The sequence below is a fragment of the Sphaerodactylus townsendi genome, linkage group LG08 (assembly GCF_021028975.2).
Source record: "Sphaerodactylus townsendi isolate TG3544 linkage group LG08, MPM_Stown_v2.3, whole genome shotgun sequence".
In the NCBI taxonomy this organism is placed as follows: domain Eukaryota; kingdom Metazoa; phylum Chordata; class Lepidosauria; order Squamata; family Sphaerodactylidae; genus Sphaerodactylus; species Sphaerodactylus townsendi.
In genome coordinates this window covers 69,608,540-69,622,817 of record NC_059432.1, presented here as the reverse complement: position 1 = coordinate 69,622,817, position 14,278 = coordinate 69,608,540, and the positions used below count along the sequence as shown (strand labels likewise).

The following is a 14,278-nucleotide window of genomic DNA, read 5'->3' as shown; positions in this document are numbered from 1 at the left end:
TAGTGAAAGAAAACTAGTGTACCTTACTATCTGTGTACTGTTCTGTGCCAAAGCATGTTTGTCTGCAAGTAAATTGCCAAGTAAATAAGCAGATAGTGGGCAGAATCTACTAGGGATATCTCCTAAGCAACTCCATGAAAAAAGAGATTTTTGCTGGGTTTCACCCACCTACGGGATGGCCTCTCGATGGGAAGGATGCTGGGGCTGAAGGAAAATACCAGCAGAACAGATTTGCCCAGTATGCACATTTTCCATTCATTTCAGCAGCACTTGCACAGGACGCTTCCTGCTGGATTATACTTCAGGCCTGAAGGCAGACCAAATAGATACATTGGAATTAGGGATATATCAGTCTGCTGAAGGCCTGTAGAAGAGTGTACAGAGTGAGAACCAGGTGGCTTCTGGCAACAACAAGCTGCCCAGAATGAAGAAAGTTATACATCACCTTCTTCTTGATCCTTTTAGCTGAAGATGCCAGGTTCTCTGCTGCTGAGTCACAGCCCCTCCCTATGCTCCAAGGTGATATGTGCTTGTTAAGGAAAATGCAACACCCTGTTGCCTTTCACATTGGTCAGACTGGATGCAAGAGAGTGTGTGTGAAGTTCTGTTAAGTCACTTCTGATTTATGGCAGCCCGATGATTCTACAAAATGCCCTATTCTTAACAGCCTTGCATGTTGAGGCCAGGGGCTTCCTTTATTTTTATTTAATTTTTTTATTTTATATGAAAAAGATAAACAGAATACAAGTAAATATAAGAATAGGCCTTTACAGATAAGAATAGGCAAAAATTACAACATATAAAATGAATCTTGATATTTGTTACATTCTGTTTTAGAACCTTCCTTATCAATCATCCATCAAACTGATATTGTTCTTTTAATTTTAACTTTCTTTTAAAAAATAAATAATCCAAGGTGTTCGCTGGTGTTCACCAGCAAATAAAAGAATACCCTAAATTATACTAGTTCAACATTAAAATGTATTACCATCAATATTGATGTAAAACATTATATATATATTGCTGTTACTTTTTTAGATTACCAATACATCATTTAAGACATATCAGCACAATATGTAAAGTATAATTTCCACTTCTCATGAAACTCTTGTTTTGGCTATCTGTTTACACGACGGGTAAGCTTTGCCATTGTAGCATATTCTCTTATCTTCCTTTACCAGGTTTCTTGAGCTGGACAAATTTCTGCTTTCCATCTGTATGCCAATACTACTATGGCTGCTGTTAATAAATACAGAAATAGTTCTTGCAATTTTCCTGGTAGGTCCTTGGGCGGAATTCCCAATGACATAGTATTTGCATCCATTTGCAATTTAATTTTTAATATCTTTAGATTTCTGCATGTATTTTTTCTAGAACCTTTTCACTTTTTTACAAGTCCATCACACATGATAAAATGTTCCATTTTCTTCTTGACATTTCCAATAGGTTACTTTTAGATTGCTATTCATCTTCACAATATCTTTTAGTGTGATGTACCATCTGTAAAACATGTTATACCAATTTTCCTTCCACGTTTGATAAGTTGTAACTTTAGTATTTTTTATCCATAAGGATTCCCATTGTTGAAAGGATATTTCTTCTTGAAAGTTTTGCACCATTTCACCATACATTCTTGTTCTGCTTCACTCATATTTTGATACAAGCTTATATATTCTTCCTAACAGATGCTGTTTTTGTTGTATAATTTCTAATTCCTTTAATGAGTCATTTCATCTCAAGTGCTTCTTCCTTTCCTGCTGCCTTCAACTTTTTCAAGCATTATTGTCTTTTTCAGTGACTCTTGTCTTCTCATAATATGACCAAACTACCACAGGCTCAGTTTAGTGATTTTAGCTTTTAGAGACAGTCTGGGCTTAATTTGTCCTAGAGCCCACTTTGTCTTTTTTTGTGGCCCATTGTATCCATAAAGCTCTCCTCTGACACCACATTTCAAATGAATTCCTTCCTATCAACTTTTTTCATTGTCCCACTTCACACCCATACATAATAATGGGGAGATACTGTGGTATAAATTGTCCTGATCTTGGTCACAGAGACACATCCTTACCGTTGATCTTTTTAGCTTTTTCATGACTGCCCTTCCCAGTTTCAATCTCCTTTTGATTTCTTGGTAGCGGTCTCCCTTTAAGTTGATGATTGGGCCAAAGAATAGAAAATCATTAACGATTTCAATTTCCTTATTATCAGCCTTAAAGTTGTGTAATTCTCTAGTAGTTATTGCTTTTGTCTCCTTGATGGTCAGCTGTAATCCACCTTTGTAACTTAATCAGGAGATATTTCAAGTCTTCCCTGTTTTCTGCCACTAATGTGGTATCATCTGCACATCTCAGATGTTATTTCCACCATCTTCATCAAATCTAATCCAGTTTTCCTTATGATTTATTCTGAATATTGATTAAAAGAGAGAGAGATAAAATAATCCTGGTCTGACACATTTTTCAATTGGAGTCCATTCTATTTCTCCATATTCTGTCCAAACAGTAGCCTCTTGTCCAGAGTATAGGTTGACCATCAACACAATCAGATGTTATGCAATACCCATTTCTTTTAAAACCAAGCATAAATTTTCATGATCCACACAGTCAAAATCTTTACTGTAATATATGGAATACAAGCTGATTTTCTTATGAAATTCTTTTGTATGCTGCTTTAACTGATGCCTCTTCCTTTTCTGAATTCAGCTTGAACATCTGGGATTTCTTGTTCAATATTTAGTAACAGTCCTTGGAAGATTTTGAGCATTACTTTAGTTACATTGAAATTAAGGCAGGGATCTGACAGTTGCTGCAGTCTTTGATGTCTCCTTTTTCAGAACTGAACTGCGGATTGAGCATTTACAATCTGTGGACCATTATTTTGTTTTCCATATTTCTATACATTGATTCCTGAGAAAGGATGATGCATCCTTGTTTGGTATCTCAGTTGTGACCATTTTGCCTTGAGTGACTCTTATAGGAATTAATGTAGCCTCTTGACAGAGTAAATTCCTTGTGTTACTATTGCTCTCAGCTTCACTAACACACACAAACCCCCTCACACACAAACCTTTGTAGTCTGTATTCCCTTGCCCCTTTACATTAAGGTGTGCATCCAAGAGTGGGCAAGGGAATACAGACTACAAATCACATATTATAAGCAGAAACAGAAATCAGTTGGGGAACATTTTGACTCAGACTCTGACTAACTGATAAAGGAGCCTGGGCTACGTTTTCTCCATAGATGCTTTGCTGTAGAATACTTCAATCAAGCCTCTCCAATCAACATCAGCGACACTGGGGTAGCTACTCGATCAGCAAGAAAATTGTGCAGTTTCCAAGTGACTTTATTTTATTCCTTAATAGTTTAAGTGTTTATTTACATGTATTCTCATTCTCTGCTCATTCCTGACCCATACTACATTTTGCCACCCCCCACTGGTCCCGTGGACAAGAACTTGGGTGACCACTAGACCAGCCCCCTCCTTTTCAGCATGCCCACATTACTTTTCCTCTATTTATCAATTGCAAAATTGTTAGCTCAAGCTTATTAGCTAATTTTATTAAACACGTTATCCCGATAAGAACAATTCAACCATAGATTTAAAAGTACTATTTCAGCACAACAGTTTCAAAGAGAGATTCCAGGCAGAAATTGCTTAGTATTGATATGCCAATTTGACAGTATGAAATGCAAAAGAGGTTAGCTCCATATAGAAAATACTTGTCCCTCCTTGCTAGTTTATGTTCAGCTTCACCCTGCTTTGCTAATTTATCAATAGTTGGAAGTAATCCATGCCAATTCTCTTGTTCCTTTAGCTAGCCTAGTCCTGCTTTAGACCACCTTTTAGTATCATTTCAACAGCATACACATGAGCCTTTGCTAAATATGCAAATTACCACAAGCCTAGATACATATCAGCTATGTGCTAGTTTGTTCTGCCTAAAGTCTATCAAAATATCTATGATATACTAATCAGACCTAGGTTAAGGTGACCAGATGGTCACCTTTGTGATCCGGGACGGGAGGTGGCCGCGCCCGCAGCAGCGCATGGGCTTCTCGGGCTCTCCGTTTGCCACCCTGTGACAGAGCAGCAAACGGCAAGCCCCAGAAGGCCATGTGCTCCTGCGGCCGGGCGCACGGGAGGCTGCCGCATTGCCTTGCGCCCCCAAGGCAGTGCAGCAGCCTCCCCACAATCGGGACAATTTGTAGAACCCACGGGACACGGGACAAATTGTCCAAAGGCGGGCCGGTCCCGCCAAAAGCGGGACGGCTGGTCAGCCTAACCTAGGTCTAAAACTATGTTTTTCAGTACAAACTACACTCCTCCATTTTATCTTCTCAATTACCCAATGAAGTACATTAAGCTGAGAGAAACTAACCAACCCAGGGTTACCCAGTGAGCTTCCAGGGCAGAGTGGTATCCCAGCACCTACTCCCACACTCTAAACACTGCGTCCACCCTTCTTCCAAGGAGATCAGTCTATCATAGATAGATCACCCTCCTCCATTTCAACTTTACAAGAATATAGTGAGGTTGGTTAGGCTGATAGACAATGACTGGCTGTGCACTGAGCTTCTTGGCTGTCTTTAATTTGAATCCAGACATAGTTTAACCACTGTATCTGCCTCCGAAAGCCTGGAATGCACAGCTTTAAAAGGAGAATGCTACTAAGTAGGCATTGGCACTGTGGGAGTAAAGCTGGAGTGAGGGATTATTAAATGCATCTTCACTTCTGTTCTCAGATGAATGTTTGAGTACAGATGGCATAGGGTTTCGTAAGCTTGGCAGTTCAAAGGAAACCCATGTTGAAAATCCATGATAGGAACAGCACATGATTGTATTAATAGCCACTGTCTCCAAAGAGCAGTCCTCCAGTTACAAGCCATAATATCTCATCCAAATATTCTGTTTTAGATATCTGATTGTGGAGGAATCCAATTTGTTTCGTTTTAAATAAGCATATTTCATCTTTCAAAGGCTCTTGTTTGGTGCCGTCTAAGTTTGTCAACCCTAGATTGGGAAATTCCTAGAAATGTGAGGGTAGAGCTTTGGGAGAACAGAGGGTTTTCTCATCCTTTTTTCCCATTGGTTCTGGGCCCATAGTGGTTTGGTTTACCTCCAGATTTCCACATGAATTTTGTGTTTTTAGTTTTCACTTTGGGTTTTTGGTTTTTCCCAAAGATTTTTCTAGCTCTTTTGAGACTACTTTTACCCTAATGTTTTTCTGGAAGCTGATTTTGAATTGTATTTTTCCTAGTGCGTAACTTTTCTATTGGTTTTCTTTGTCCCACCCACCTCCAGCCTATTTTTCAATGATTAAACTGTCATCCTCCTTATCCTCTCTGTCCACCCCGAAGATGAGCAATTGATATTGATATATTGCTGTAGTGTTGTAATGATAATTTAAGTAGATTCAATTATATCTTTTTCAATTAAGCAGATTCCTAGATATCTGTCCTTCCCTTGCAAAGATATAAGGAGAAGAGACATATCTATGAAATAGAAGAGGCTAGAGACCTACTTTAAAAAAAGAAAGGGAACCTGTCTGATCCATCGTTACAACTCCACAGCATTATACCAATATTTTAGGGCCATTTTATTTAAAAAGGGGAATCCTGTAACATCACCAGCACCACCAACATCATCATAACTGATTATGACAGCATCCTCCCTTAAAAATCCTAATTATTTAAGCCACACGTGGAAGAAAATAAACTCACTCCACAACTGTAAAAATGCACAAGGAGGTGAACTGCCCAAACCAATTACAATTCTTGTAGATCAACTCCCAAGAAATCTGGAATAACTCAAGCATGTGGAAAAAGCCCAAGTTTGAAAAAAGAAGTACCTCAGCAGGATTTAATGTCAAAGAATCCATTCTCTTAAACTGCCAATTTCTCCAAAAGAATTGATCTCTGTAGTTTGGAGTTGCGTTCTTATTTCTGGAGATCTCCAGGCTACACCTGGAGGTTGGTAACCATAAATTGGCATCACATACATACTCATGCACAGAGTAGGGTTGCCAGCCTCCTCCCTCACCACCAAGGGGTAGGGTGGATAGATCTTACCACACTTAAAATAAGGTCTAGGCCTCAACATCATGACATCACCAATAATGAGGGAGACTCTCTAGTATTTAGGCAAAAACTCCTATAGAAGCTGCTTTTACCACAGAGTTTTGCCCAGATACCAGCTTGTCTTCCTCATCATCTCCACTGTGATTATGCAACTCTCTCATCGTCTCTGGTGTAATGATGTCAAGGCCTGATAAGCCCCCCGCCAGCCAGCTAGATGGTCCCGGGTGGAGGGGCCCAAAGTGCGGGGTCCCTTGCCCCCAGCATGGGCCTGGCACCCTTAACACAGAGCCCTTCAAGTAGCATCAATCTGATAGCCATTGGCTACAATCCAGACAGAAAAACAGAAAGAAAGCTTGCTCATGAGTAAGTTCATTGCTGAAGTTCTCTCAAACAAGCAAGTCACTGTTCTAATTTAAAAACTGCTTGCCTCCTAGAAAACAGAAACTACTGCAGTGAAAAGCTTTCTTCAAAGGAAGCTTCAGCTGTGCAGGCAGTATCCTTATTCATGTGTAAACAGACGCTTTGTATTGTGGGCTATTATAACCCCTTTCCTTTATTCTCAGATCAAATAAGCACACATACTAAGTGATTTCAAAAACGTTACATGGCAGTCGCTGGGAAACTCTATGTCTCTGCTCACTTAGGCACAGTACTGTGGTGAAATTGAAATACTATTTTCGTCTAAAAATAGCAAACAGCAGTGTTGTTGGTATAAGAGACTATCCACATGATTGTTGGTTTGCAGCTGTCTGTGCTGTGTTTCAGCCCAAGTAAGGGCCCCTTATCACCGTATAACCACAGAGATCACAATAAAAGAGGACATGGCATACTCAACTTCAAAGGCTTTATGGAACATGGAGTCTTCACAGAAGGTACTCCCTTTACCATGGAGTGATTCCATAACATACAGGCTAAAAAGCACACACACCCTATTTCTCTGCCAGTCTTAACTGAAACATGGCAGGTTTTCACAGGAAAACCTCAGTCATCAATCTCAGGAGTTGGACAGGTTGGTAAGGCAGGAGGATGCTCTTCAAGTACTGTGATTTCAAACTATTTGGGAATGTAATGTACAAACCCAGGACCAAGCGGCTTTGGCAAATTACAAAGTGCAAAGCATACAACTGATCCCGTTGCACATGGAAGAATTTTTGATGGGGGGCGAGGGCGCCGATTCTCAGTGCCTGTTTTGTGTTCGAAGTAATTTAAACTAAAATAGTGAAAGTGAGTGGAGGGGATAGGGCAAGATTCAGCCAATCCGAATGCAGCAAATGGAGGCTGCCTGTTCATGTGTGAGACTGCAGAAGAGCTCGCGGTGCTTAAACAGTACTTATGGGAAAGCCCCGGGCTTGTGGGGAACCATTCGGGGCTTCCCTCACAGGCCCTGATTCGAGCGAAGGAAAAAGCCAGGCAGTAGTGGGGAACTACAAGCATGGTGAGAAACCCCACAGCACATATGCTCCCTAGATAAGCCATGGAGCAATTTCGACATGCAAAATTGGCCTATTAAAGGATGGGAGGATAATGGGGAAAATACTGAACTGCAAAGAGGTGCAAGTGTTGTTGTTGGACCTGCCATTAAAACTTAGTGAATGCCAGTTCTATATTAAATGACTAGTCTGGATAGGACCCAAAATATAAAAGTGGTAGGCAGTGTTTTTTGGAAGGATATGAGCTCTTCAACAATGTAAAGGGCTCAGAGTTCTCACCATAGTATCTTGGCTGCAAAGTCATAAATACTTACAGTCGGAAAAGGATGAAATCTCACAGTACTTACTGCAACAAGCACTGTTTTGTGAGCTTCTGAGCAGTTGCCCATTTCCATAACCTCCTTGCGCACATTTATGAGGTCTCATTTCAGCCAGTGAAGATGCAACACTGGCGTACTTGCCTAGGGACATGGGGTACCCCTTGTCCCCGGGCGCATCTGAGGTCACGTGGGGGGTGCCAAAACATCCTCCTACACAGGGAGTGATTGAGCAAGCCCTAGCAAGCATGCTCCCAGTGCCTGCCATAGCCCCGCCCACTCTGTACGGTGGCCTGGAGTGTCCAGGGGGCGGGGGAGAAATCCCACTGGGCTTCCAGGAGCAGGACTGGGGAGCTCCGCCTCCCCTCCCTCTGACCCAGCATGCCTTATTCACCTTAAAAGCGCCGGCAGGCACAGGGAAAGGCAAGCTGAGCAGGGAGCCCAGCAGCAGCAGAACTGAAGATGATGCTGACGTTTGTTTGGTAAACCTTCTGATGGGGGGTGACTTGTGAGAGATTTACATGCTTAAAAGTTAATTCCCCTTGCACTGGTTTGGAGCTGTTTCTCAGGCTAGCAGCCTACCTCACAGGGTAGGTGTGAGGACACAATTAGGAAAGTGGTGGGGAGGGAGCCATGTATGTTTTGCTGGGGGTAGGAGGTGATTTGTGAGAGATGATGCTGACGTTTGTTTGGTAAACCTTCAGATGGGGAGTGACTTGTGAGAGATTTACATGCTTAAAAGTTAATTCCCCTTGCATTGTTTTGGAGCTGTTTCTCAGGCTAGCAGCCTACCTCACAGGGTTGGTGTGAGGACACAATTAGGAAAGTGGTGGGGAGAGAGCCATGTATGTTTTGTTGGGGGTGGGGCACTGGCTTAATGCCCATTGGGCAAGGTGGGCAGCTGCCCAGGGCATCACCTTGTGGGGGGCATCAAAATGCTGGGTTCATTTTTGGGTATTTTTAGTGGTTTTCCATTTTTGGCCTGCAGGGGGCGCGGTTTTTAGGCCAGCGACACCACAATTTCAGCGTATCATCAGGAGACTGTCCTTATGATACCCCCCCAAGTTTGGTGAGGTTTGGTTCAGGGAGTCCAAAGTTATGGACTCCCAAAGGGGGTGCCCCTATCCCCCATTGTTTCCAATGGGAGCTAATAGGAGATGGGGGCTACAGTTTTGAGGGTCCATAACTTTGGCCCCCCTGAACCAAACTGCACCAAACCTGGGAGGTATCATTAGGGCAGTCTCCTTATGAGACCCTGAAAGTTATGAGACTGTGCCTTCAGAAATGTGCCCCCCCCCCCAGCCTGCAACCCATTGACAGCAATGCAGAAAACTCAATGCAGAACAAAGATTCTTGGGCAAATTTCGGGATGTTCTTGCAGGGAGGGCATTCTTGGATGTATCAGCACCAAAATTTCAGGGTATCACCTGAAGATGGTCATGATGGCACCCCCAAGGCTTGGTGCAGTTTGGTTCAGGGGGTCCAAAGTTATGGACCCTCAAAGGGTAGCCCCCATCTCCTTAGCAAAGAATGGGGGATGGGGCACCCCCTTTGAGGGTCCATAACTTTGGACCCCCTAAACCAAACTGCACCAAATTTTGGGGGTACCATAAGAACAGTTTCCAGATGATACCCTGAAATTTTGGTGGCGATACATCCAAAAATGCGCCCCCTGCAGGAACATCCCAGAAATTTGCCCAAGAATCTTTGTTCTGCATTGAGTTTTCTGTATTGCTGTCCATGGGGGTTGCAGGCTCGGGGGGGGGGGGGGACATTTCTGAAGACAGTCTCAAAACTTTCAGGGTCTCATCAGGAGACTGCCCTAATGATACCCCCCAGGTTTAGTGCAGTTTGGTGCAGCGGGGCCAAAGTTATGGACCCTCAAAACTGTAGCCCCCATCTCCTATTACCCTGTTTCCCCAAATATAAGACATCCCCAGAAAATAAGACATAGTAGAGGTTTTGCTAAAGTGCGAAATATAAGGCATCCCCCAAAAGTAAGACGTAGCAAAGTGTTTGTTTGGAAGCATGCCCGATGAAACAGAACACAGAAAAATAAGACATCCCCTGAAAATAAGACATAGCACATCTTTGGGAGCAAAAATTAATATAAGACACTGTCTTATTTTCGGGGAAACACGTAGCTTCCATTGGAAACAATGGGGGATGGGGCACCCCCTTTGGGAGTCCATAACTTTGGACTCCTTGAACCAAACCTCACCAAACTTGGGGAGTAGCATAGGGACAGTCTCCTGATGATATACTGAAATTTTGGTGCTGATATGTCTACAAATGCACCCCCTGCAGGCACCAATGTCCTGGTGCAAAAAAAATTGGGCGTGGTGGAGTGGCCGCCCGGGGGGGGGGCATCCAACTCAGGTTTTGCCCAGGGCTACAGTTTGCCCAGGGCTGCCTCGTTACGCCCCTGGGGTGGGGTGTTTTGTGAGCTGGTGCAAAAAATCATTGTTCAGTCGTCGTGAAGGACGGTGGCCACCTATGCCGGGGGGCGGGGGGGACGCGCCAAGCTCAGGTTTTGTCCCCAGGCTCCAGTTTGCCTAGATACGCCTCTGATATGCAATATCTCTTAAGCAAAGGAATTGTGCCTTTATTATTTCCCACCTTTTAGTAAGGGAAAGATTTATCCAGCCTCCAGTAAATATTCATAATATTTATTTATGTAAAGTCTTGTTATTCTGGTATTCCTGCACTTAGGGTTGCTTGTACAGATACATAATCCAAATATGTAAAACCATGTAAGTAACATGATAAATTAGATATATCAGTTAATAAGACCATATAGATCAGAATGAAAACTACTGTCATAAAAATAACACATCTGTCCCATTAAAGCTGAATGTCCCATTAAAGCTGAATGTCAAAAGGAAGATTTTGAGGTTTCTGCAGAACCCAGCCGAAAGCGGTTGCCTTCTTTATCTCTTGTTGTTGCCTAAGATGGATCCTGCCACTGTGATTTCTGTGTTCCTCACTGTTAAAGATGGCAGAAAGGCATCACCAACAATGCCTGTTGATGTCTTTTTAGCTGGTGGGTGGGCACATACAGAGAGGCAGTCCTTCAGTTATGTGGACCCCAGGTTGTGAACGGCTATAAAGACCACCAGCACTTTGAAGCGAACCTAGAAGCAAAATGAAAACTAATGCCAACTGTTGCTCAGCATCCAGCCCCAGACAAAAAGAAAGGTAGAAAAGGCAATGTATTGTTGAAGGAAAACTCACAACAACCAGTAGAAAAGGCACGTTTTGTATTTTTTCTCAATTGTTTTGTATTTGATGTTTCCTCTTGTTTGATATATTTTCTTAATCTACGGTTATATATATTTGTTGTGTAATTGAGTAATAAAATTAAAAATTGAAAGAAAGTACTTTTAGCGACCGCAGCATGCTTTTTGCAGAACTGCAGCATAAAGCATGATCTACTGTGGGAATAACCACAATAGATTACTTGTTTTCTGTCACAGTTAAATAATCCAGAGGTCTGCTTTAGTAGCTGTATGTAGTGAGATTATTATCTAGGCTGTGTGAGAGATTACCTAACATTGTTTCCCTCAGTTATTGATTAGAATCCCAAACAGAACAGGATGAGAGAGAGGAAAACCCGTGCCTAGTTTTAATAGCATCCAGTTTGACAGCAGATTTCTGAAGACAACTCAATCATTACAAAATGCAGGTTGCATGGCTGTCGTATGGCTGCAGTTTCCTTTCCCTTGCTGTGACTACTGCACTTGGAGCATACAGAATAGCCGTTAACCAACTCAGACTATAGGTGCATCCAACTCAGGTTTAGCTACTCTGCCTGTCTGTCCATCTCTAGAACCCCAGGCAGAGAAAGGTCTTTCTCAACAAATTGCACTACCAGAAATCCTTTAGCTAGAGCTGTCTGGGAGTCGATTGAGGACTTCCTACATGCCAAGCATGTGATCTGCCACTGAGCCATGATTCTGGCACTGACTGAGCATCTGCTGTCTCTTGTGTCTTTTGGACCAGGATGCCCATGTCTCCCACTGGTTCTGAAACGTTCTGAGTTGGCTTCCAGTTTTTGAATAAGAAAGTATTGCCTTTTCTACCTTGTTAAGTAGTGCCTGGGCAACCAACATGCAAGTGATCTGTCTAGCAGATTATTAAATTAAAACACAAAATAAAGATCCACAGAATGTTCAGTGGGTCCACAGTAAAGCTCTTGTGATAAGTATTTGCTGTTTGTCTCACAAGCTACCTCATTCTGGGAGTAGATCCTTGTGATGTGACAAAATGTTTGGAAGGACGAAGTCCAATTTGATAATTGGGAGGAGGGAGTATGAAATCAGATCTTTGAGAGGGTTGGGGGTGGTGGAATGTGGTTGCTAAGCTGAAAGACAGTTTGCAGCTGCAGATGCAACACGTGTGGGAGTGTGTGACTTGAGGAATCCATTTTTCACATATATCCTTGACAAGCACAAAGGAAAAGCTTTTATGAGTCAGAGGTGAGAAAACTAGCTTGTTGGTGGGATACATCCATGCGTACCCTGATATCACAACGAGATGCCATCCACTAGAACCATGCAGAAGGAAATATTTGGAGTGACATGACACACTTTCCTGTAATAATGAACTGTTGTGTATCCTCTCTGTGGCTGCACTCACTGAGTCATATTGACTGACTTTCTTCTCAGTCCACCCATTCTCCTACAGACAGTTGCTTTTTAGCAACTTGAAAGTAGCGTGAAGAGCCATTACAGTCCATAATAATACACATTCATTTTTGCTATCCTGCCATGATCTCTGGTAAGCAGATCTTTCAGGTTCAAAACCCAGTTAAACCTGTTTGAACAGAGACTAAAGTTGAAAACAATGGATACTATAGATAACTACGGCTCTGTCATAACTGCCTTCCCAAACTAATATCTGTACAGCCTTAGCAATCCAAGTGGGAATAATATTGTGCTGATCTTTGTGCTACTAAACTTGCAAGAATGGTGTGACAAAGTAATGTTTGTGTGAATCAGTCCCCAGAGAATGAGCTGTTCTGGATTTCCTTCTGTGTCTCCCATTAATTCTCCATGGACTTTCCCCCTGCAGAATGTAAAGGACGATGGCCAGCATGCCTGGAGGCTGAAGCACTTCAAGAAGCCCGCCTATTGCAACTTCTGTCGCACAATGCTCCTGGGGGTCAGGAAGCAAGGCTTGTGCTGCTCCTGTAAGTCCTCTGATATAACACAGGCCCAAGGCCAGTGAGACTGATGTCTGCCCTTGCTTTTATTAGACTAAGGATGCTTTGGCTGTTATATGAACAAACTGGAGCCATTTATACCTGAATGTTTCAAGGAACCAAATGAATCTAATGCGAAGATTCTTGTGTTCCAAGACCCCTCACTTGCTATGCACTTAGGGTTGCCAACCTGCAGATAGTGGCTGGAGATCTCCTGGGATTACAACTGATCTCTAGGTGACTGGGGGAAAAATCGTTTTTGGAAGGCAAACTTTATAGCACTATACTCCACTAAAGTCCTTCCCTTCCACATACTGTGTCTTCCTCAGGCTTCATCCCCCCCAAATCTCCAAGTATTTCTCAACCTGGAGCTGACAACTCTATATGATCTGCTCTTGTTCCTTAAGATGCAGTTCTCTATTACTTGAAGATTTTTAGCTTCAAAGGATAGCTGTGTTGGTTTGCAGAAGGGGAACTTGATTTAAATCCAGTAGGACCTTAGAGACCAACAGGATTTTTGGAGTATAAGCTTTTGAGAAAAAGGTCCCGTCTTACTTCATCTGATGCTTGAAAGCTTATATCACAAAGACCTTGTTGGTCTCAAAGATATTACTAGACTCAGATCTAACTATTGAAGATTTTTAGATTCCTTTAATCTACATAGCAAGTTGCTGGAATCTCAGGATTAAGCAGATACAACATTATCCTTATGTAAATTAATGTTTTCTTTTTTCTCATGTACTTTTGCTTGTGCATAGAAGTGATGGGCAGTTACAGCTAGATTTGCAGTTATCCTCCTGTTCCCATTCCACTGTCCAAACACATGTTCTGGGTGTAATACAGCTTTCATCACCTTTATTCCATCCCATAATTCTGTTCCATTCATAACTCCATATTTTTGGCATCACCAGATGGCCACAAGGTGGCATCAGTAATAATATCCAGTTGTGTGTTTAAATGGGATAATTCATTGCCAATAGCTAAAACCTGAGCTCATATGTGCAAATCTTCAAATTAATGATTGTATTGAGGTCCATATGTGTCTATCTGAAATCTGATGCTTTTTTAAAAAATGACCATACACATCTACTCATCCACATTCCATAGAAAGTCAAAACATACAAACATTGCCACATAGCAGTGATGCCTGTGAAATGTAAGCATGCAGACAAAAATCAGATCAATTTAAGGCCCCTTCTGCACATGCAAAATAATGCGTTTTCAAACCACTTTCACAACTGTTTGCAAGT

General features: G+C 42.2%; 1 protein-coding gene across 2 annotated transcripts in view; it reads left to right on the top strand.

Annotated features, from left to right (window-relative positions):
• Window positions 1-14,278, top strand: part of LOC125437759 (diacylglycerol kinase beta-like) — a 92,274-nt gene that overhangs the window by 61,658 nt on the left and 16,338 nt on the right. For both annotated transcript variants that reach the window (XM_048505705.1, XM_048505706.1), the window contains exon 12: window positions 12,899-13,016. In XM_048505705.1, the coding sequence (XP_048361662.1) occupies window positions 12,899-13,016 (118 nt within the window). The remainder of the gene's footprint in view (window positions 1-12,898; window positions 13,017-14,278) is intronic.